A 25,110-nucleotide genomic window follows, 5' to 3' on the forward strand; every position below is an offset into this window, starting at 1 on the left:
TTTTGCTCGGCAAGTTGACGGCATGAATTTCAAGAATCGTGATCAAAACTGTATCATAAATAAACAAGAGTTTTAATCCTGTGTGCAGTTTGTTTTCCCCTCTTGTGGGTCAGTCATCTCAATCTCATTGAATAGTCTTCAAACCCCAAACAAACTGCGATTGAAAATTCATCAAGTTGCTAAATCTACTAAAGTGTGACGGAAACGTGTATGAAATGGTGCAAATCTTTGTATCTGATAAAACAGTGCATCCTTAAATAACAAAATCATAAATAATGTGTGTGATTCTGTCGGACAGAGTGAAATAAGAGGATTGTTCGACCTCAAAGCCACGTAGGGGAAGAAGTGGGTATTTTGAAGGGTTTTGACTGCGTACCTGTACAAGTCATTCAGAGATGTGGACTTCATATCACAGACCCCCGATCATCGAGTGAAACACTCATGAGACATTTCAGAGGCAGTGGCACATGAAGTCAGTCAGTGCAGGTCATTTGAAAAGTGCTGGTATTTATTGCTCATGTTAATGGCAGCGAGGTTCCTTCCCCTTCTTCTTCTTCTTCTCTTCTCTCCCGACCAGGCATTCCAGGCTTGTTTAAATAAGGCCTGCCTGCCTGGGCGCGGGTGGATTCCCCTCTGGCCCTTTGCCCTTTGACCTAAAGTGCATTCCGTATGTAAAGTGAGGAATTCCTCTGAAGTTCAGTTAATGGGGTTGAGTTTTTTCATGCTTTGGACTCTGCTCATGCGCCCGCCCGGTGCAACGTGGAAAAAACAAGCTTGACGTACACTCAGCGGGCAGCTGTGACTTATGGATGAAGTCGGTTGTTTGTCGGTGAAGAATCGATGTCTCCCAGCAGCAGATCTGGAGTTTAAAAAAAACTGTGTGTGATAATCCTCTGGGATCATGACTAATTGATTTAATGGAGGGTATTGTGGAGTGGACATGGAGGGTGGTGTATGCTGTACAGATTGCACAGCACCTTGAGGCAAACATTACATTGGGACTCTATAAGTCCAATTGGGTGTGGAATCACAAAGTATTATGTGTAGAAGGTTTTCTACATGGAAGTTTAAAGATTAAGCTCATGTAGTTTTTTGCCTCAGGTTTGCAGTTGAAATTTACTTTGTGGAAACACGTGCTCATTTTTTATATTTTTTTGTCTGTTGCTTAAATTGCACCAGGAAGTTATTTTGGAACTTATGGATGGAGCAGTTATTTTTCCACTGTGTTCAACAATCTTGCAAAACACATGGTTCAAAGCAGAAGGGTTCCAATTTGAAGAATTTACAACATTTGATTTTGTAAAAAGACATTTTACATTTGTGTTTTGTTGAAATTAGCTTAACTTTCCAAAATACTGAAGAAGTACTAAAGTCAACCTTTTCTTCTGACCTCCTGAAAACCAAATATGTAGAAAAGTACATAAATGAAATGTTTTTCATGTTCTAGCTATATTTGTGAACATTTATACTTTCCCTTTATTTGACAAAAAGTAATTGTGAGACAAACATATGCAGCATGTTGTCCTTCATAGTCATGTCACTCATGAGAGGGTCAACAGTTTATTACAACATACTCACTGAAAGAAAATACGCACAGTTTGAAGAGATGTGGACTTCCTTCTTGGACTTTGTAAAGGGCCCTCAATTTATTAGGGCTCTAAAGTGACCTTAGGCATTACCCCTGCACAATCTCTGAGCAACCTCCTGTCTAAATAACCCATGCAAATGTACCAATGAGTGTGCCATCCAATATTAAGTGTCAATTTATATAATTTATTTTATTTGTATCATTATTTGTAATTTTATTGCATTATTGTCTGGTAGCATGTTTCTTATGTTTACTGTATTTGTAACTTGGTCTTCCTTGAAGGAAAAAATTAAATACAAATTAATTAAACACATTTTGAAAGAACAGTGTATTCCCCCTCTTGTGAACACACTGTTACACAACTCCATAACAGAAATACAAATAGACCTATATGTCAAATGTTGAAGGCGTTGTGCAGCGTGCTTTCAACAACCATCACACACACAGAGCATATGGACATCTTTTGTATTTCACCAGGTTTACCAGCCTGGAGAAGTACCGTATAAGTCCTTAATTCATCAGTTACAAAAGCTTCTTCGTATATTGTTTTGAAAAGTCATGAAGCATCAAGCTGGTGAAATACTTCTACAAAGTGTTTTAATGAAGCTGTTAAAGATGACCTGGGGTGAAGAAGACCTGGGTTAAAGGCAAATAAGGAAATACATGTTTTTTGTTGTTGTTACATATCCTGCTTTATGAACAGTTTAACCTTTGGATAACTAAATATCAATATTCCTCATGACGTTTCACAGTTTAAAATCCCGGGTCATGGGGAGCACAGCAGAGCTCCTGATTGGAGAAGTGTATCTGAAGATGGATCGTGGGTGGAGGTTCTTCTGCTGCTGTGCTTTAGGAGCCCTGTTGGAGACGCTGTAAAAAGGCAGTGCCACCCACACAGCTGGAATGTCATGCATGCAGTCCATAGAGTCTGTTTCAAGAGGGAGGCAGAGGGGAGGAGGGGAGGGGGGAGCCCTCTTTGGAAGAGCCCGGGTGCACGGAGGGGGGGGGCGCTCAGGGTGGGGTCTACTACTACCACTACTTTATGAAAAAGATGAAGCAGAAAGCTCACGCCCCCCTCCTCCCCCCTCCTCCCCCCTCCCCACCCTCCAGAAACCCTCTCCATTAACCTTTTTTTTTTTTTGTGGTGGGAAATTATCAATGACGATCCATCCATCACGGTTGTTTGGTCTTTGGCCGATGAGAGGAAGGAGGGGGAATGTGGAGAGAGACGTGAGATGGAGGGATGGGGGTTGGGAGAGGTTAAAGGGCAGAGGAAGAAAGGAGGTAAATTTTCGGAGGATGGGAGGTTGGAAAAAAACCGAGAGAACAATAACTCCCATGTTTAAAAGGTTTTTCTCAGCCCCCATGACACCTCACACAGGCAGCAGTTTAAAGTCAGGGAGTGGTGCTTTGTGGCTCTTTTCACCTCAGGCTCATTTTTAGAAGAAAGGCTCTCCAAAACATTTGTTTGTCTCTTTTCACTGCTTATCTCAACTGCTTTAAACAAGGTACATTTAAAAATACTTATCTGTATATCTTCTACTTGTTCCTGTGGATCAAACCTGATTAGACAGGTCTGAGCTCCCAGTGTCTTTATTCTGTAAATACAAAATGTATTTACAAAAAACTTGCATTGCAACCAAACAGGAAGCAAAACAATCAAACAAAAGATCATTGTTCAACTTGAAAACCTATGATTTACAATTATTTAAAAATACATCTAATGAAATGGTCTGATTTAGTTCTTTAGATTTCATAAAGTTTGGTATAAAGAAAGCACTTATTTAAACTGTAACACTTATGTTGAGCTTGTAGGCCTGTTTTCACTCAAAGTTGCGTTTTCAACAACATAAAATACATTTGATTACATTACTTTGAATCTACTTCATAATTGAAAACAATTATTGTTAAATTTAATAATTTTAAAGTTGTGTATGATTATTAAATTTGGTAAAATCCATGAAAACAAGACACATCTGGCATTTCAATCAGGAATGAAATGAAGATATGAAATTGTTTTTTCTGGATCTCTGAGGACAGGCACATTTAAGAATTAATTATTGTTATTTTTCAATGTTTTGCTAAAAAATAATTTATAGTTATTTAGTGGCAGTTGGATTTTTCTTTTTTAAAGAATGAAAAACCAAACATTTTAATTTAACAATTGAATTTCAAAGCAAGGAAAATGGATTTGGAAATTGTTCAATTACCTTATGTATCTCTTTTAATCGGATAATGTTTTATTTAAAAGTGTAATGTTATCATTGATCTTTATTGACATTTTAAATACAAGAATATGGTGCACATTCTTCTCTCGGTAGCTACTTTTTACTTATAAATAAATGTAACTGTTATTGAGTTTATTATATTTTAAAGCCCAAAAAACATTCTAACAACCAGTCATTTCAACAAAACAATTATTTATACATTAGTTATGTTGCATGTGTTCTTCATCTGTTGTGGAATGATTTTAACAAACGTGTGTTATTGAAGGGAAAAGGAACTAAAAACATTGAACTTCTGTAATCCTTTTTAAAATACTAATTAATCACTTAAAAGGACATTTGGAATTATCTTACATTTTCTAATGATTACATTGTATTCTCTTTATGAAAGCAGATATTAAACATATAAGACAATGCTAAATAACTTCACACATTTAAGCACTTTTTAAAATAGTTGTACCTCATAAATTAATCTCATATGTGCAAATTATCTCCAGTTAGTTTTAATTTGTCATAATATGGATTCACATATTTCCACAGTGTGAGCACCTCATCTTGATTGTGTCTTAGATAAATACTTATAATCAGTGTCGTTATATATTCATGATGTGAATTGCAGACCCATTCAATAACCTTATTATTCAGCCACTTAAACAGGAACCTCATTAATCTGTGTTTTTATGAGTGTATGGGCAAAGGGAAATACGTTTGTCATCTGCGTTAATGAAAACAGAAGATACAATAAAACTAAATGTCAGTTTTAGAAGTCTTAACTTTGACAGGACACGTTGCCTCTAGTTTGATGAGGGTCTTTTTAGGAGGAAGAGGGGGCATCACTGCTCCAAACCTTCACCGGATTCATCACGCCCCGCCTTACATCAAACCTTTTTTTTTCTTTTTTTCTTTTTGCTGACTGGCTGCACAATCAGAGCTGCTGTCGGGTGGATGTGAGGGGAGTAAAAAGTTGGCCCTCTCCCACTGGATAATGACATTATTTCAGCTCCTCTGGCCAGGAATGCCAAATTTCACAGCCCGCTACTCCTCTCTGTGCGTCAATCAAAGGGTCGCGAGGGGCCGCGGCGCCCATCGGTCCCGCCTCCCGCACCGTGCGATCTGATCCGACCATTGATCCCTCACACACCATATCACACACGCTCCTCCCGCGGGCTCCACCCCGGATCTTTGTCTCACTTCAACAACCATTTCGTATTTTTCGTCGATGACTTTCATTTTCATTTGTGTTAAATTCGCTTATAATGCGCCATCATATCCATATAGATCGGAATCAAGAGCCAATAGCGCCTCCATTTTTATTTGTCTATGAAAAGTCACTCTTTTAAATCGATCCCTATTAAAGGCCTGATCCGCGGTGCCTGCATGGGTTAGAAGATAAACCAGCTTTAGTGCATATTTGAACTATAATGAACACGCTACTGCGCCTCCGGAGGCCAATTTAAGGCTAATTATAATCCCCATTGAAATGTTTATTGAGCCAAAACGTAAAGAAATTAATTATTGGTCAAGAATCCAGATACAGTGAGGGGGGGATATGATGAGAAATTTGTGAATGGGACATAGGTAATCAGGTATTCGTTGTACGGTGTGACGCGTCCTCGCGCACAGCCAATCACAATCGCGCTGGACTAGTTGAACACGCCGAACCCAAACCAATGGCTCATCATATAGCAAAGACTAGCGCAGGAAGAGGCCAATCAGCGGGAGGCATGCAAACGAGGAATTTGCTCCGGCAGGCTCTGAATGTCAACTAGTCAAAGATGGAGTCCGGATCCGAGAGGCCGTGTGCTCGTGAACGAAGACTTGCCCTTTTTTCTTCTTTTTTCGGACTCTTCGAGCTCCGCACATTTGATCTCGAGTCGCGCGCAGCCCTTCAGCGCCGACGGCGTGAATCCACGAAGCAGAGGACCGCGAGGAGTGGTTTGTGGAGAGGGTTGCTTTTCTTTGTTGTATATGGACAACTTTTTCCCCTTCTCTTTTCCCGATAACGGATCGTCCCTCCCTTGGCTCGATACTATTCATGATTTCGGAGGAGGGGAGGAGGAGGAGGAGGTGGTTGTGCAGAGGGAGGAGGGGGAGGGTGTCCACTGTGAGGAGTAGCCGATTTTGCGTAAATTGTCCGGAGCCCCAGTGCAAACTTGGAAGTTGAAACAGGTCGACATGCAAAGATTGTGTGTTTTATTTATGCGACCGAGGGTAAGGAAACGGGCATAGGAGTTAGGAGTCGATCCTCGCGCCCTGCGCATCTGGAAGCTTCGAAACTTGACCAGCGGACGATTTATCGTCTGGTGGACTGATAGAACGGTCATGCGCCTTTTTTTTTTAAGGGGGGGGGTGCTGTTATCGTAGCGTAATGGGTCTCTGAGGGGGAACATTTCCACGGTTCCTGGCGCGCGTGTGTGTGTGTGTGCGCGCGCGCGTGTATGCAGCCTATAGGCGGTTGTGCAATCTAACAAGTCGTCAGTATTGTGCGGGGGGGCTTGTGATCTGGCAGGAACGGCTTGCCGAGCAGCTTCTACCGCGAAGGAGGCGGTGAGGCCACCGGGGTGTGTGGCGGAGGAAAGCTTCAAGAACAGGTAAAACAAATAAAACGCAACACGCACTGGTGTGTTTTACAGGAATAATGCGAGACACGAGGACGCTGCATGGTGTTCTCGAGGCTTCCAGCGTCCCTTTTTTTCTCTCCCTTTCATGTTATAGAGTATATATGTTGTGTAACATCGCCTTGATTATGCAAACTTGCAGGACCTGCTTTGCTTTAATTGTCTGCGTTGTTTCAACTTGTTGCTCAGTCATTTCACTGGGAAAGGAAAAATGCAACTTTTTCTGAAGTTCTTTTTGTTGCAGCAATGAAAGTTCTCTATTTTGTCGGAGCCTGTTTTTTTTTTATTTCTGAGCTTATTCCCAAGGAAGAATTATAATACTGAAATTCTTTCTTTTTTTAAAAACATGTATTTGATAGTTTAGGAATGGAGGGGGCAGCTATCGTCAGTGTGTCGCCCCCCTTGTCTCCAACCCCCCATTTCTCCCCCCAAATTAGAATGCATGTCATTCACTGGAAAGAATAGTATGGCCCCACATGCTGGGAAATACCCATTCTCCGAGGGAGAGGGTAACCAATGCTGCTTAATTAACGAAGTTTAACTCCACCTCTGAACAGTTGTATTGTTAAAAACGGTAATATCCCGTTTTGTTTCAATTGGTGCAAAACAGATCATCTTAATAGGCTAATTTTGTTTAGTAAAAATTCCAAAAAAGTAAAGTTTGCAAACCTAAAAATCCAGTTAGACGACTGGATTCTACTCGAGACAAGAGTTTACAATTGGTGTAATTTGTGTTATTTTCATGTTATTTTGTAACTGGAGGCTAGTGGAGTCTGGTGGTGTCCATGTTGTTGTCCACTGCCCTTTTTCTGTTGCACTACTGGACATTGAGGTGAGCAGTGCAATATTAAAAGGGCATTGGCTGATGAAACAGAACCACACCTTCATGCCTTAACACTTAACCTGCACGTGGAGCTCCGAGGCTGTCCTTAAATGTCACCATGGGTGTTTGTGTGGTTTTGAGCAACGTTGTCTTTACTAACTAGCATAATGAGGTGGACGACGATCTCAACTGTGTTATTGTGCTTTATTTTGTAGCAGTTGAGATTTTCAAAAAAATCAAATGCATGAACTTTATATTTCCCCTTTTAGCCCACACTTAACCGCCTGTGTTACTTCGACCAAATAAATAAGTTTAATTGAAATTATAATACATATCTCTTTCTTTCTTAACACGAACAGTCCATCCAGACAGATGGCATTGTTGCTTATTTAAATGTAATTGGAGTTTGGCAGTGAAGAATGGCTGTCCACGTGCTGACACATGCTGAGGTCAGCTGCTTTGACAATGTTGCACTACTGTACCATCCATTCTAGCAGTGCAATAGTATTGTCATAGCATTTGGCCTCAGCGCACACTAAACTGGTGCGAAAGGGCTCGTTTGTGTAGAAGTGGAGCTGATGACTGATAGCAGGTGGTGGCGCAGAGCAACCCCCCTAAACTGTTTACCCACTTCTGTATTTACAGAAGAGTTTACGCACATTTGAAGGCTGACCAACACCCCATGACCTCAATTTAAAATACACAAAAGCATTGAACAGATGTGCATTTTAAAGGAAGAAGACTAATTCCATAATGCTTTTTTCACAACTGTAACATTCATTTTTTTCCCATCATGTGTCGTGGTGCATTATTTGGATGTCATTTACCCCCTTTTTTTATTTTACACCACAGCTCATGAAAAATGCGGCTACTTGTGACGTGACCACCAGACGGGCAAATCGATAGATTAGGTCATAACGAAAACTTTTCCATAATCTGAACTGGATTTGCGAGTCTGTTATCGGAGAGGAGTTCTCTGATGCTCTCGCAGTTTGCTCGGCCTGCCGAGTTTATTTGTCTTTACGTTGTTTTGTCGTCACACCAAACACTGACGGTGTGTATCGGTGTCCTGATGGTAAAATAAGCAGTTGGGAGAAGAGAGAAAAAAAAGTGGGTGGGTGAGGTCGATGTGTGTTTTTGAGCATCCTCAGTGGTAGCAGGTCGATGGGGGGAGGGGAGGTTTGGGAGGAATGTAGAGAGTAAGGCCCTCTCTTCTGTCTTTCTTTCTGTGTTGAGATTAGATGTGTGTGTGTGTGTGTGTGCCTCGTGTTTGAACCTTCAAGTAAGCAAGTAAAGAGGTTTGTTTGTTTTGAAGACTGTCAGCAGACCCTTCCGGGTGGAAAGGTTTCACCACAGTCCAGTTTGCTGTTGCAAGCTGCAGCAGAAGGACACGCGTAATTATTAAAAACAGATACAGGACACAAATATGTTTGTCACTGCTGCAAAAATAGTGTTCCAGGTGAACGAGTGGTTGTGGTATATGAACCCCAACTTTTGAATTTTAGAAGATGTAAAAGTGCATTTGTGTGATTGGGAAGCCAAATGGAGACCTCAGTCACTTGACTGTGTGAAATTCTCCCCGAGTAAAGAACGTGACTTGTTTAGGCTTGCTTGCAATGCTTGCTGGGAAATCCTGGAATGTGTGGAATGGGGGACGGTGGTGCTTCTGCAGTTATCTGACTGCATAGAGCAGCAAGTATCCTGCTATGAAACCCAACATGTCAGCGGTGCTTTGCTGTGCAGCTTTTTCATGTGCAGATAAAACTACAGAGAACACAAGCCAGTGAGACAATGGCATCTGCATTTCATTAAATACATAAAAACAAATTGCTATGCATGAAATGTTTTTGTTTCTTTTCTTTTGTGGCATGTCATTGACCCAGCTGTTCATGAGTAGACAGGTTTTTATTACATTAGTTAATTAAGCTTTTCAAAAGCCCAAATTAATTCACTTCAAGAAAATTTGTTGGAAAGAAAAGTGTAACTGTGATTTGAACATGTGATTTTAATATGGAATAAACAAAGTTTGATGTACTCAAGAGAATTTCACATGTTTTTAATTTCTGTGGTTTATGTAACATTTGTTATGAAAGAAAAATGCTGTTAATTTTCTGACGCCTTCTATCTGAATAAAGATGACTACATAAAAGTTTTCAATTTCTCATTGTTTTATAGGAAAGCTATAAAAATAGCTAATATATTAATTGTTTGGTTATCAGATGTCAAAAAAGCAGATATAGGCTTGAAATGGCCAATCTGAGACTTATGTATAACTAACTTTGCATTAAAAATAATTAGCATACGAAAGGAAAATAAACGGTAATGGTATTCTTAATAAAAATGTTTGTATATCTTATGTTGAAACATTGTGATCTCAGGCCTTTATAACGGCCTACTCACTTCAGAAAAAATAGTGCAAATATATCATCACAGTCTGAATGAGTGCTTCTTTACTGTTCTCAGATCAGATAATAACAATGGTCTAATTTTAAACCTCAATAGATAAAACTCTTGGAAGTGCAGCCACACTTTTTTGAAATACTTTATTTTGACACCGTTCATAAAGTGAATTTTGGGAAATGTAAAAAAAATAAAAAGTTACATTCATCTAGAATATGGCAGTTAAATATAATGGCACAAGTTGAAAAGGTTTACTGTACGGTTTCTTCTGTGAAAATGAATACATGAATATTTTTTACATTCTTTATAAAAAGCCAAAACATAAAATGCTTTTAAAATATATATACAGTATATTTCAAAAGAATATGAAGCCATATCTGACTTAATTCCTACTTGAATGTTAACATTTATACTTATGTATGATTAGTATGTCTTTTGCCAAAATGTTTTCCTGTGTTTTGTAATAAATTTGAAGTTGTGTTCATGGATATGATCAACACTGCAAACAGCTTCCTCTTCCTCCTCATTATCAGAAGTGTGATCATACTGTATTATTTTAAAGAAAGCAGATCTGTCTGCAGAGTGACTTGTCGGTGAATCTAAACAACAGCACCGAGAACCTGATACTTGGAACGCCTCTTCAGTACAGGTACGCTGAGAGAAGGCAGCTCTTATATCACAGTGCATGTTGTCTCGGAGAGGAAGGAGGGGTTATAAACTCTGTGTGTTAGTCAGGAGAGAGTTTTACAAGTCGAAAAGCAAGACTTGATTACAGACTAAATGTTATCAGCATGAACTCTATTTAAAGTTAATTCCGGCGGTTTCTCGCAACAATTAAGTGATTAAATTCAGATACCAAGCCTTAGTTCAAATGTCCTGAATATCTCCACTCAGATAGTTATTCTGGTGTCAGGCTGATCTTTTAGCTTCACAGTGGAGGCTTAATAACATCCAAAGGACGGGACATGGAGCACAGAATCAAAGGTCTGACTGCATTTAAAATCAATGACTGCATCAATTAAAAAGTCGTTTGTTTCCCTATCTTTCATTAAACATTTGAGGTCAGATGACTCTTAAGATCAGTTTATGTCCTGTGATAGAACGCAGTGGAGAAGTCATGAAAAAAGGAGTGATGAAAGCTGAGTATTCTAGCAGGTGAGAAGATATATATCAATTTGAAAAGTGTATGTGTGTGTGTGTGTACGTGTAGGTGGGAGGTGCCAATACATGTATTGCGTGGCTCATTTATTAGACTTGCTTGTAATGATTCATTTGAAAGAATAATAGATTATCACAAATTCATATGAATCATGTCAAGATGTCCATAAAAATGCTCAAACATTTAGAACTTGAAAAGGATTTCTTCATTTCTCACACGTGAGCACCGACACCATTTACACAGTAATGAACAGAGAGACTAATTCCTCTCAGCTCTCTCTGATAAAGGTCTGGCTCCAGTGGGAGGACTGTTAGAGCCAGAGAGAGATCCAGAGGGAGGTCCTGTGTGTGTATAATTTGTGTCTGTGTGTGTGTATAATTTGCGTGTGTGTGCCAAAAGCAAAATAAAAACAGTTTAACCTGCCAGTAGATGAGGTACTGAGTTTACTGTTGGAAGCACACATTTTATTGTATAACATTGTAAACACAGTTATTTGTGTTATCTTGTGTTAAGAGACAAATCTTTGTTTTGTCAGATAAAACAGTTTTCACTTGATCATCAGCCAGTTCACACACGCGCACACACACACACACACTCACACACAGAAAGAGGTGACTCTCTGCCATCCAGTGGACAACAGATGTAGTACAAAAGACAAACCTAAAAGGGTCAGTTCACACCAACAGAATAAAGATATTACTGAACCACTTATTGCCCCAGGTTTTACATAATGTGTCCTTGAGATTTCTGGCTGTTAAAAGGAAAAGGAGATTTGTGGGGCTGAAACATTACATTTGAAAAACTCCAAAGCAATGTGTCTTTCCCATTGTTTCCTGGTTACTCTGAATAATCCACAGACCTCTGTGTGACCAATTTTCATTGGAACTACTTACATATAATAAATGGCCCATACGAAAAAATGTGCATTGTGGGTCTCAAAAGCCTCTAAAACAGTGACAACATGATTATGTGAGGATGTCCTTTAATATTCACTGAGATACACTAATGACATATAAACTGGCATGCTGTCAAATGTGTTGTACTTAAATTAAAACCAATATAATGATGTATTTATTCATAAAAAACATCACACAAACATAAAAAGTGCACATGTACCACTACAAATTACGACAGATTAATACAATAACCCTCAATCTGTTTTTGCTTTCAATCCCCAAATCTTGCTGCATGTCATAGCACTTAATATCCACTAGGTGGAGCACTGTTAGTTTATTGTGGTAAAGGAGGCCCGTCATGGCTGCAACAAACCCTCGATACAAGCACAGGTGCAAACAAGCCCAATCATCAGTTCAAGGATTCATTTGAATACTCCTCTTCTCACGTCCTTCCTATATGGCACATGTCGGTCAGCTGTGTTTAGCACTGCGAGAGAGAAACGATAATAAAGCATCAACACAATTCAGTAGAGGACAAGAGATATTTCGCTACTGCAATAATGACAACAACCTTTAGTTTTTGCTCGTCTGGGTAATATTGTTGGTGCGCGCGAGCTCTGACGCTGCGTGTTGCGCCGCTGACTCGTGGGGCATCTGAAAGAGTGCACGAGTGAGACGACCAATGAGCTTTATGATACATTACGAATGAACACGGATTGGTTTTCTGTGCAGGCGCATGCGTATGCGGGTGGGAGAGAGGGGGAGGGCTGACCAGGACTGGGGGAGCCATGAAGAGGTAATTAATGGGGTAGTGCAGCAGGTTGATGCAGGTGGAGGAGTAGAGATCCGCGTAACGCATCAGCTGGCTGGCGAACAGCGTCTGTCTGGCGCCGCTGCGCAGCAGGCTGCCCATCTGGCCGTACGACGTGTCCATTCTGTAGGTCAGCACCTGCAGACACACACACAACAAACCACAGCGGCAGTAACACCCGGACTGAGTGTTGAACTGACACAAAGACACACGAACACGAGCCTCGTGTATCTAATTGGCCAAGTCCGCTCAAGCCCGTTGTCTGCTCTACGCTTGAATTCCTAAACACACCTTTTTGCAAATAACTACACACACGTGCACATTATCACATCATTAACAATAACAACATACCTGGGTATTAGCTAAACACTGCCGTTGAAATACCACACTCAATTTGCAATCACCTCCATCGAGTGCACGTGTGAGAGCACCTGTAACCAATTAGACACATTTAGCAATTATCACGTTGAGATTATAAATAGGACTCAGGTGTGCTCTACTGTGGAGGCCGGTAGTGCAGAGAGTGAGGACTGCAGTTAAGTTAAAGTAGTTCGGTCTGATACGTATTAGATAATAAACAAATATTTCGAAATGCCAATGTTTTTATACTTGGAATATTAGTGTGCCTTTTGCATCTGGACAGAGCTATTTATTTGGAGTTGTGTTGCAACAATATAATTAAATTTCAAAAAGCAGGAACCAGTTTTAGAAAGTAACTGTTGCAAAAAAACCTCAAACATCTGTAACACTGCTTGTGCTTTTTTTTGCAAGACACGCAAAAAGTGAATGTTAATAAAAAAGCATCAACACCTTAATTTTGTAAACCAGCCTTCAACAAAAGCAACAACAGTCCAAACACATTGTCTGCTTTCCCTTTTGTTTGAACATGTGCAACACACTTCTTCAAAAAACACTTTCTTAAACCAGAGACTTGTTCAAGAAGGAAATGTCTTAAAACACTTTGAAAACACACATGAGACGTTCATGAAGCACCAATCAGTACATGAGCCTGAGCACTACAACTCATCAGGTTAGTTCACCTGTATTCTGAGAACTTTGCAAACATGGAGGCAGCGAGAGGAAGAGGACAAGAACAAAGGAGACCAGGGCTGGATCCCTTGTGAGGTGGAGGAGGTGATGTCGCTCGATCCAAAAACATTCACCAGCAAATTTGGCATCATACCAAAAACTTCCTCGGCAACAAATGTCCCATTGTTTCATGCATTGTTAATAATCTAATGTACTTATGTAAAAGAGGAAGAATTTAAATGGACAACCAAAACCTCCTTAACCTTCGTCCACGTGAAGTTTAGATGTGATGTAATATGAATAACTGAAGCTGTGTGGTAGACCCCTGGGGTCTCTAAATGAACCCCTGGGGTCTCTAAATGAACCTTGTGTATAACTTGAAGTTGTTCTCTCACCTTCATCCTCGTCTGAATGGCCCGGATGTCAGGAACCTCCTTGCTGCCGCTGTCCAGATGCCTTCAGGCGACCAACACACAGACCGGTCAGTTGTTGCTTCATGTAAATGTGTCTTAGCTCTTGTAGCAAGTTATCAATTAAATCCAGTTTTTTATGACATTAGTAGAATAATATTAATGTTAAGTGGCACATGTTGCAACTTTAAAACATCAACAAATGAAAAATATTTGAGAATAAATCAATAATTTGTTTTCCTTCATACTTTTAAATGCATTACGGCAAATGAAGATGCCACAATTCGGGAATTATTCAAATCATATTTGACAAATGATTAAATGTTTTATAGTATTCAGGTAATTAATTTTTAGGGTATCATTGATTCATCATAGATGATGATGTGCTCAATCAATTTAAATGAACTCAAGACACATTCATGAGTTCAGGTGGCGTTTCTAAACCTTATAAACATTCACTAAGTGTTGTTTATGGAACAAGACCAGAAGAACTCACTTGTAAAGTTCAACTAAGAAGATGTCGAGACGTTTCAACTCCTCAAACAGATCTGCAAAACAAAGAAAGTCGACGAGAGTTTGAAGTGATCCAAAAGAATAGACAACAACAACAACAACAACAACAACATTGTCTACTTGGTCTCACTCTTCTTCTCGTCCCACACTCGCAGCTCCTTGTTGAGCTCCGGTACGACGAGGAACGTCTTCCAGCCCTGACGCTTCTTGGATTTGAGGATGTCTCCAAAGATGTGGTCGCCGACGTAGAGGATGTCTTTCCCTCGGACGTCCAGCAAGTCACAGATGATGTCTGAAGATCCTTTATTCCAGAACAGATTTGATCTGTGTCAATGTCTGCTATGTGTATCTTATGAGCGCTGTGGAGATGATGCTGGTGTGTCATGTGTGTGCTGCTTTGTGTCTGTTTGTGTGTTCAGGCTAAACCTCCAGAAAAATTAAAGGAGGAATATCTGAACAATGAATATATGAAAGTTGAATCTCACCTCCGGAGTAAACGGTTCCATGTTGGAGGTCGCCTGTGTACGTCCCGATCCGAAGCTTTCCTGTGTCCTGCGTCCCATAATGCAACATTAATAAAACCTGCTGTAGTTTCAACATGTATATGCGTCTACAGTAGCCGTCTTTTTCATACCGTGTCCACTTGTCTCAGCACCGTCCCCTCTGCGAAGAAGAGGGGCTTCTTGGTGTCCACCACGATGAGGTCAAAGTAGGAGCGCCAGGGCTTTTTCTGACTCCCAGACTAGAGGTTAAGTCACGTTAAATTGATTCGATTCAATGAAATTGGCATTTTCTGATTATATATCATTTTAAAAAGATCAAATTATCTTACCTTTGGATTATTTTCAAGCAGATATGTCATGATGGCCTTGACGAGGAAGGAGGAAACACATTTTGGATGTCTCTTTATTTTCCTATAATATGTGGGAAAGAGTGGTAGTCATGGTTCCCTATGAGTTGAGAGCTCACCTCAGTGTAGTTGTAGTCACTGTTGGTAGCGAGGAAGACCTTGGCCACCATTTTAATCCGTGTCAGGAGCACAGGGAGATTTGGCTGTGAAAACACATTAATTTCTTTATTTCATCTTTCTTTTGTTGTCATTTTGGTGCAATATCTTGTCAGTACACTCACTTCTTTAATCACATATTTCTCCATATTCTTGATAGTTCTGTCCTTCAGGATTCCCTATACAGCACATAGTTAGAGACAAAGTCTCATTACCCAACGGGGGGGAAAACATTTTTTTCAATGATAATTTGTTATTTTAATTCACCGAGTCGTGAAGGAAGTCCATCGTGTCTCGAGCATCCTGGAACATGCTCCTGTAGGACATAAACAAGTCGCCGTGCTGGAAACCTTTCAGGAGGCTGGGAGAAATTCAACAGCAGATAAAAGAGAGCTGAAGTTTGATAATTAATTCACCGGTTCATTTATAACTCATTTGAAAAACAAAAAGGAAAAGTCAAGCTTTAATGAGGCAAACAAGTCCACCTACTTTGTGTATCTGGTGCATCTTGTGAAGAAGTCCACAAGGCAGGTGTAGAAGTACGTCTCTGCAGGGTGCATGAAAACACAGGTTAGGAGCACTTTTAAATTGCTTTGTTATATACAAACACTTTCCTTTTTTTGCATTTTTCTGTACAAATTAGTATTTTATTTATGTTTAATTCTCAAGAGTTTGGGGTAGCAAAAAGGAGAGACACACAATATTAATCGTGGGTCAATTTCCACATTTATTCAGGTGCATTTTATACCTGAAAGATTGAAGAGAGTGTTGAGAATGTAGAAACGGTCGGTGTCATCTCTTTGGATGAACTTGTTGGGGTAGTATTGGTGAACGTCTTCTCTGTGGAACACAAACGTAACACAGGTCAACACTGTAAACACAAACACACGCTAACTGTAAACAAATGTGCAAATTTTTTTGAAAATCGGATGAAAATCTCGTACAAATCTCTTAAATTAGACAAAGTCATTCTTATCTGCTGCTGTGGTTTGAAACCAGAGCCAGCTCCTCCCAGCTGACCGTCATGCTGCGATCACACAGACTCTTTTGTTTTTAATTGAGTATCATTGACCCTGATTGTCACACTCACATCCAAATTCAGAGTTTCCAATTTACCCAATCTACATCTCTTTGAACTACTTCACCTCTAAGTCACCTCTAATATTTATTTTATTTTTAAAATAACTTTCAGAGGTGACTTTAATCGATTAGACAAGTCGTCTCTGTCTGATCTCACCTGAGTTTCCAAGTGAAGAAGTCCGGCATCAAGCCACATTTCATTCACATTTCTGCGCTATATTTTCTGCCAAGATTTTGACTTTACCCTTTGAGGAAGTGGAAGCCGTGACTGCAGACTAAAACATTCCCATTTGAATCCACCTTCAGGAGGTTCCCGAAATTGGTGTCGATCACTAAACCACTGAGGATTAAATAAAAGGAGGTTAACAAGATATGACATGAACTCACAGTTGATGCAGTTATTAAGGAGGCAGACATATTTATTTCAGTGTTGCAGCTAGCGATTATTTTCTTTATCAACCAACCTGATGATTATTCTTTGAGAGAATTGATTGATCTATGAAATATTGAAAATTGCCCATCATAATTTCCTGAAGACCAAGATGATGTTGGGTGTCATTTTTGCTGACAAAATTAACAGTAAATGTATTCTCACTGTAGTTAAAGATTATTATTTTTATAAGAGACTGACTAATTAACTGACTAATAGTTTCCGATGATTGATTTATTGCTTGTGAATAAGTATTTTGAAAACACGATGGTTAATTCAAGGGGTTTATCCTAAAACTTTTAACCAATAGTAATCTTTGGGGGGGAAAGGGTTTTGTTGGTTACATCATTCGTACAAAACATATGTCCTTCAAAAAGTGTGTTGCCTGGATAAGAGACAATGAAACTTAAAAAATAAAATGTATTTCATATTCTATTTCTGCAATACCTCAGATGAATTAATTACTTAATTGTTGCATGCATCTCATTTACAGAGGAACATTTAAAACTGACCGTGTGGGGAAGCTGGGGTCGTATGTGTAGCGCAGAAGCTCATGAGGGTATCCCACAGACACCATTCTGTCTCTTATCAGCTCAAAGCCCAGGCTCTCGTAGTCAGGAGACTTATATACTGCCACACACACACACACACACACACACACACACAAAGAAACATCATTTAGCAAAACTTCAGTGAATCTGCAGCCAGTTAAAGAAAAGAAAGACAACCCTAAAGGCAGAGTAAAGAGTCATATGACACAGGTCTAATGCATAACCTCCTCATTATGTCAGAGTACTTCACACACACAAAGGTACATACTCGCCATCGTGTAGTCCATGTCAAATCCATAGCACTGGATGTTTTCCAAGCTCACACTTCTGTTGACGAACAACCTGCGATGACACACAACACACCACAGCTGAAGTCTGCAGACACATTATCAAACATGTTTGAGCAATAGACCTCAGAGGTGTCATGGGTTCATTCACACGCCCAATGAGGATTAATAAGGAAAGGTATGTCGAAGTACTTGTTTGCATCAGGTGTATTTTGTGAGAAGATGTCATCTCAGGCGAAGAGAGCATTTGTTGTGGTTTTCAGGTCAAGGTTTGTTGCTCCTCAGTGACATTAATAGGTTTCCTCACAGTTGCTTTACATCACGGTGAAATCCAGATATTTCATCAACATTTTGACCTCAATTATCAGAATGTTAGTCCCTGGGCTCCTGCTCTGGCAGCAAGGGTGGAGCTGGGTGGAGATGTTATCATTGCCTCAACGATCTCCCACCACTGTTTCAAAGAATGTACAAATAAAAGGATCCAGGGTGTGTTTTCTAACTTACTGCTTTGTTGACTGGTGCAACTGTACATGGTTTCCTGGGCCACTTGCTCCCAGATGCTGCTGTTTATCAGTGACACCCTGACGGAGAGAGTGAGGCCTGCAGTCTGCAGGACCCCAGTCCCATCCTCCTCTCACAGTTAGTTATAAGGTGGCTGTCAATAACTAACCTGCCAGTTTTTGGTTAGAGGGTTTCTGCTGCTGAGACATTGAGGAAACCTCTCTTTGTTTCTGATGCAAGCACGCTTATTGTAGATAGTCACTTATCGGGTGCAACACCAATTATTAGAATTATTAATGTGTATAATGGATTGTAAATAAAGTATTTTGGGACCGATGAGACATAGACATTACAACAACAAAAAATGACAAAACTTGAGTTAAGTTGAAAGGATACTATTATAAGCAGTAGTGCTGTTCTTAACTTCAGAGTATAATATTGTATTCCATTGATAAAATCAAATGGACTCACATTTGGTCAAAGCTTCTCTTCGCCTTGGGCTCTTCAGAGGAGATGCTGGGATCTGAGTCCATTGTGCCCTTCAAATTGTTCGCAAAGCCTGCTGATGTCCAACTCCTGCATGCGAGTTACATTCACATGCAACTGCAACACGATTCAGTCAACTAATTCCACCCACATTTGTAAGGCATGAACATGAGTGTTTTTCACTCCATCACACAGAAGCCAACTCCTCCCTGTTGGCTGGTTGAATGGAGCTGCATGGTGCCTCTCGCCTTGAGCACGCGTCACATACTCGTCCTGCAAGACATGCATTTAGGTTTGAACTTGCAGATTGTGTTATCAGAGGCACACACATGTGCCGGGGCTGCACGCCCACGTAATAGCTCGAAGTTCCCTGATGGAAATCAGTCCCGCTGTGATCCAAACAGCTGAAATGTGTTCATGAAGCCAAAACATGCCAGATAATTGAATCGTTAATGTGTCTTAAGTTTCACCTCAAGCTAAACCGCACAAGTCGGCTCCAGAAGGAGTGTCAACAATGTTGGCATTAGTATCAAACCCCCATAAAAAACATATTGTTTACAGATGTGTGGAGCAGAAACAAACCAAAAGCCCGAGATCTGTATGTACATTCTTTAGGATCTCCATGATCTCCTAAAAAAAGACTTGATTTAGGGGAGATTGAAGAATGTCTCGTGTTTTATTGTTCACCGTATGATTTGTACATCTTCATTTCTGACGAGTGCTTCTTGATAACGTTTTGGAGACAGCATGCTTCCTTTACAGTGTAATTATTAATGTAAGACGTTTTCTGACAACTGGTGTTTCACCACTGCACATATGTGCTGGCATACTGTAAGCTGGGATTTATGATATGATACAACAATTGAGTAAAGGCTCATTATTATTATCATTTCTGTATAATTTTTTTTTAAAGGTGGGTGGGGCCAGGCCCCGTGGCCCTCTATTGGCCAGCTGCCACTGGTGAGTACATTGAAGACTACTTTAAACGTGGTTTTACAACAGATGAAATACTTCAATTGCTTGCTAATTCACATGAGATTGTACGAAGCAAACGCACCCTTGAGAGGATTTTAAGCAAGAAGCAGCTCTGGCCTAGAACGAATGAAACCGATGTGGCTCAGGTGGCCAACGTCATTGACAGCCAGTGTCACCTTTGGTCCAAGCATGAGAAACCAGCGGATTGAGCGATGGTGGCTGGTCTTGAGAAGTGAGTGAGTCCCGTTTTGGATGGCCCTATTGGAAAAACTGAGAGAAGATGACTACTTCTCAGACAAAACAAGTTTTGTTTTCTTCAGACAATACAGGTATTGACACGTATACCTGCTATTGCCCAATATATTTTTTAGAGCCACAAATGACCTTGTTTAAGAAAGTCATGCCTGTGTTGTGTGCAGAGAATTGTGTAATAAAAGGCATGACATAATAATGGAAAACACTTTTTTTATTTGTGGGTTCTTCAGCCACATTTTTCATAGCTGTATTGCACTGCAGCTAATTACATGGCAGGAAAAGGCACACCTGTCTCTTTACTGGCATTGTGGTCATATAATCTTTGTGAATATGATTTTCCTCCGAGGAAGAACTTAAAGAGGTTGTATTGACTTGGGACAACCACAGAGTCTGTCAAGTCCACAACTCCCCATCACCTCATGGACGACCCTCCATACTGCCTGCAGATCCCTCACCTGGACGCAGGCGGATTGTTTGCACCCTGTGGACCTGGAGAAGTTTCAAGTCTGCCTTGAAGAGTGTGTGTTCAAAGATTTCCCATGTGAGGAAGATGTGTTCTATATCTGCATGTACCTTATGTCAGAGAATGATCTGAAATTAAGTACGTTGTTGTCCTTACCTGGACTATTTTTAAGATTTAAGAACTGAGTATAAAGTCCACACATTTATTAACTGAATTATTTATTCAGATATTTAAACAATCACAGCATATAAAACTGCATATGTTTTCATTTTAACTGCACGAAGACTTTAACGTAACACATCAATAGGTTTATGGTTGACAATGCCAAGCTGTCCTTGGGTAAATAATAAGAGCACTTGAATATAAAACAGCGCTTGCAATGTGCTTGCAATATTACATAAAAATAATGTTAAAGATTGGACTATTATGTGATGCCCAGTACTCCTCAAACGCCACAGCAATCTCCAGTGCTGCCAGCTTTTTGGTCTCAGGGACGTTGAACTTCACGTACCGGCCCACAGGTGGCGCAGAAAAACAGGAACATGAGAAAACTAAAGTATTGCAGTTTCTCCTGGAAAGAAAGCATTTTTTAGAGACATTTATTAATCGGTTTGAGTGAAGCATTTAATCTGATTTCACCTGAATGATAATAATAGATCAGTTTTGAAATCTGCTTGAGTTGATGTGTTATTTGAGTTGGTGTCAGTCATCACTCGTCATCTTTTAAACATCCAAATATGCAGAAATATATGCTGCTGACGGTGTCTTGTTTTGTGTTGACACACTAGCAGGTACAGAGTGTGACAGTGAGGAGGATGTTGCAGACTGTCCCGTGTATCCTCCTAACAGCAGGACATTTAGAAACAAATGTAGAGCATTCACCACAGAGGGGAGCTCTGACTGTAGGACAGGCGTCACATGGGGGGGGGGGGGGGACATCTGTGAGAGAAGAGGAGCGTTGTTGTTTTTCACAATTGTTTTCCTAAATCACAAAAAGAAATAGTAGATAAACAGGACATCTATGTCAAAATGTCGGAAGGATATTATGATAATAATAATTTCCCAGTTTGTCATAGATCAATCAGTCAAATAAGACTTACAGGCTGCAGAGGTGGCCCACTCACACAGCCCTATTCCCACGCTGGCGTAACGTAACTGGTGTTCTTGGATTCCTGCTGCACCAAACACATCTTCAGAATAAAAGTACACCTGGAGAGAAGTATTTGAATAAGAACCAAAGCACACGTCTATTTGGAAGCCCCTTTAATATGAATACACTCGTAAATGTGTACATTCTTATTTTTTTGTTTTGTTTAACATGTACAACAGGATAACGTCCAATGAAGAGCAAGTGATTGGGTGTTTTCAAGTTTCTATTTTTAAAAGTAAATGTACTCAAAAGTCTGGTCAGCTTGGAAAATGGAAAATGAAGTCAATAAATGTATAGCTATAAATATATAGCTGCAGCTTCAGCTGGCAGGAGGTTAGCATAGCTTAGCACAAAGACTGGAAACAGGAGTAAACGACTGTTCAGTCCTATTCAAGAATAAATACATTATTTTCACATAATATTTGACCTAATCTGTTTACCTAATCTGTACACAAATGAAAAAAGAGGCACATTCAGAGTTGTACGGTGGTGTATGGGGCAAGTTTTTTTTTTTACATTTCAGTGTTGGTTGAGTGAGCTTTAGAGGTGCTCGTTGGTATATTTCGTTATGTTGAAAAGGAGCCAAGCAAACCGCTTCCCTGTGTTTCCAGTCATAAACAGTCACAAGCTAAACAGCTCCTGGGTTAGCCCAATATTTAAGGGACTGACATGACAGTTATGTTTCATCTCACCTCGCTTGCTCTCAAAATGCCCAAATACTTTTAAATAACCATACACTGTAGATATACAGCCTCAACATGATCCCGTTCAGTACATGTCATCTCCAGCTCTGTCTGAATAACACGAACACAGACTGAAAGTCTCATCTTTATTCTTTGCTCAACACGTGAACAATGCAAGTAATAGCTCTCATGTTTAGGAAATGCAGGGATTATGCGGATCATTAATTCTGCTGCCTACATTACCTAAAAAGAGCTGAAATGTCAGATGATGCAAAGTGATGTACTGTATCCCAAAGTGCAGTTAACATTGTATGGTCGTGTGCACAGTGTTCCTTCTGAGTGTTACATGAACTCACGCTGCTGATGCCACGGAGCTGCACTGTGATGCAGACAACGATGACGGTGACGAGCTCCATCCCTGAGGGCCGCCTTCTCCTCCAACATCTCCTCCACAGCCCTGTTGTCGTCATTGCTGCCCCAAAGCCTCCTTAGAGCCAGTAGAGGGGAACAACAAAGATTAAAGAGGTAAGGACTCTACAGATCAATTATTTTGCCAAAAAATGCCATCTCACACCTTTCTCGCAGGCCTGGCGGTTCTTCTCCTTCAGGAAGCTGGGAGACTCTGGCAGGAAGGGCAGGGTGGAGAGCTGGAGTAACGCTGTAAAACCATTGAAACCAGCAGCCAGGGCCACCTCTCTGTGTACCAAGCAACTCACTGCAAGGGCAATGGCAACGGACCTTGTGACAGAGCGGGATGAACATTTACAGGACCACCATTGTTATTACTGAATTATTCTCACTCAAAGATGTGGCCAAACATTCTAAATAGTCCTTGAGTTTTAATCAGGACCCTAAATAATTTCATCTCTAAAATAAATACAGAATAAATTATGTTTGCAATTTGCAGTGATAGAAGCTTGGCTTGTATACAGTGTTTGTTATGTTGAATGTTTGGACAATATGATTGACAATCAACACGGGTCGGACGTTTTGTCACACTGTTTATCGGGTGACTTCAACAGGCCGTGACGAGTAATGTTGCAGTGTGTAAGCAGGCGAGCTGCATGGCAATTAACACTATAACTAGAACTTATATTATTATTAACATGGAATGCTCTTTTTCCAAAAACATACACTCTTTAAGTGTTTCCTTAAGAAGTATCAGAACACACATCTATATAATAAACCAATGTCATTTAAGATTTCATCTATGTTCCCCCCCCCCCTAAAGAGGACACAATGGGTCTGAGACATGGGAGCTGTCATTTGAACCAACCACCCAACCCTTTCCTTGACTCACCGTATCCATGACGCCGGCCACCTCACCTGATCCCCAGCAGCTGACCACTGAACCTCCTCAAGCAGAGGAAGGTAGAGATGGCCACCGCGCCCTCCCTCCAGGCTCTTCAGGACACGTTCCATAACGTACACGATGTGAGCTGCAACATTGATTCCTAGAGGCGTACAATAGGGAAACATACATTTAAAGAAGAGTCAATAATAAACTGTGACAAATAATCAGGTGAATTTGTTTGTCTCAAGACCGTCAACACAGCTCAATTATAGCCCCAACATTGCTGAATAAAAGGGTTTGCTCTCTGTGGGACAGGAAGACTGTGAAACCCTGAGGCCAAAGCCAAATAAAAACAAAAGCTAAAACTTCATTTTGATGGTACACGTAAACTTTTCTCGTTCTTTCCAATGACCTGATATATTTTGAGATTAGCTGACCCGACACCAGCGACCCCAGTGACCCCAGTGACCCCCCGATGCTAAACATGGACACAGTGAAGGACCAGATGAAGGAGACACTGTATCTCAGTAGACATGTTTTATTCACCAGCTCCTTTATAAACTGTAATTATCACATTCATAGTTTCATTTGAGTTATCCACGCATAATGTTGTGTATCAAGTGGTGTGTTCACAGTCACCTTAATAGCTGTATTAACCCTTGTGTTGCCTTCGGGTCATTTTGACCCGAATCAATATTACACCCTCCCCCCGCCTTCGGATTAATTTGACCCCATTCAATGTTTAATGTCGGTGTTCTTTCGGTAGTCAACAAACAAACATAAAGTGCCTCACACTTAAACTTGGAAAACAATATTAATTCTAATAATTTTCTGGAGGTTTTAATTGCTGGCGTCAAATTGAACCCAAAGGGTAAAATATGTTAGTAAATATAAAGGTAACAGGAGGGTGAAACATTGAATCGGGTCAAAATGACCCATAGGCGGGGAGAGGGTGTAATATTGATTCGGGTCAAAATGACCCGAAGGCAACACAAGGGTTAAGAAAGTTCTTGACAGTTTACCATGATTTATATGTTTCATATTTTACTTACAGCAGAGGGAGAAGTCATCACAGATGCATTGAATCCATATTGAAATGACCCACCAATGCCAGCGACAAAACTGAACAGTTATAATGGCACATATCATGCATGTCTACATTTAATTTGATATCAGACATGTTGGATCATCAAACCTACTTCTACCTTTACTTAAATCTCCCATTTTGCATTGTCTATATTCGTCATGTTGGTTGGGTTACTTCTGCAAGCTACAGCATCACTTGTAATACTTAATACACTCTTACTTCATAGAGCGAACCTTCATCTTAAAGATAAGAAAGACTATTATCTTAAATCGTACCTACCAGGAGGGTAGTGTACTGTGTTTTTTGTCTGGTTGTTGTCATGTCTGTAGTCCTATCAATTCAAGCCCACATTAAACTGGTGCAGAGGACTTTTAACTCTGCACTGAAATG

At 40.2% G+C, this 25,110-nt stretch overlaps 2 protein-coding genes across 2 annotated transcripts; both read right to left on the bottom strand.

The window, feature by feature from the left end:
• Window positions 1–11,239: 11,239 nt before the first annotated feature.
• Window positions 11,240–19,026, bottom strand: nt5c2l1 (5'-nucleotidase, cytosolic II, like 1). The gene is made up of 18 exons (XM_056432813.1): window positions 18,799–19,026; window positions 17,808–17,881; window positions 17,501–17,618; window positions 16,803–16,898; window positions 16,227–16,318; window positions 15,968–16,025; window positions 15,746–15,839; window positions 15,604–15,657; window positions 15,442–15,525; window positions 15,305–15,340; window positions 15,107–15,214; window positions 14,958–15,024; window positions 14,603–14,773; window positions 14,456–14,507; window positions 13,945–14,005; window positions 12,482–12,658; window positions 12,281–12,363; window positions 11,240–12,196 (listed from the first exon to the last, which is right to left on the bottom strand). Exons 1-17 carry the CDS (start codon window positions 18,858–18,860, stop codon window positions 12,283–12,285), a joined length of 1,485 nt encoding a protein of 494 aa, XP_056288788.1. The 5' UTR covers window positions 18,861–19,026; the 3' UTR covers window positions 11,240–12,196; window positions 12,281–12,282.
• Window positions 19,027–19,883: 857 nt separating this feature from the next.
• slc2a11l (solute carrier family 2 member 11, like) lies at window positions 19,884–24,703 on the bottom strand. The gene is given in 14 exon segments (XM_056433186.1): window positions 19,884–20,046; window positions 20,949–21,022; window positions 21,024–21,077; window positions 21,611–21,715; window positions 22,696–22,756; window positions 22,758–22,835; window positions 22,916–23,018; window positions 23,021–23,038; window positions 23,041–23,054; window positions 23,666–23,731; window positions 23,733–23,793; window positions 23,935–23,963; window positions 24,046–24,194; window positions 24,686–24,703. Coding segments are annotated over 14 exon segments (993 nt in total).
• Window positions 24,704–25,110: the final 407 nt, after the last annotated feature.

This window comes from Pseudoliparis swirei, chromosome 15 (assembly GCF_029220125.1).
Source record: "Pseudoliparis swirei isolate HS2019 ecotype Mariana Trench chromosome 15, NWPU_hadal_v1, whole genome shotgun sequence".
Taxonomy (NCBI): Eukaryota; Metazoa; Chordata; class Actinopteri; order Perciformes; family Liparidae; genus Pseudoliparis; species Pseudoliparis swirei.

Bases quoted from the DNA above. Each gene is read 5' to 3' on its own strand.
- nt5c2l1 (XM_056432813.1), bottom strand. From the start codon at position 18,860: ATGGACTCAGATCCCAGCATCTCCTCTGAAGAGCCCAAGGCGAAGAGA. The intron at 17,882-18,798 runs GTGAGTCCATTT...GTGTCATCGCAG, and splicing joins AAGAGAAGCTTTGACCAAAT to GTTGTTCGTCAACAGAAGTG. The intron at 14,508-14,602 runs GTGAGACCAAGT...TTTGTTTTGCAG, and splicing joins AGTGTGGGACGAGAAGAAGA to ATCTGTTTGAGGAGTTGAAA.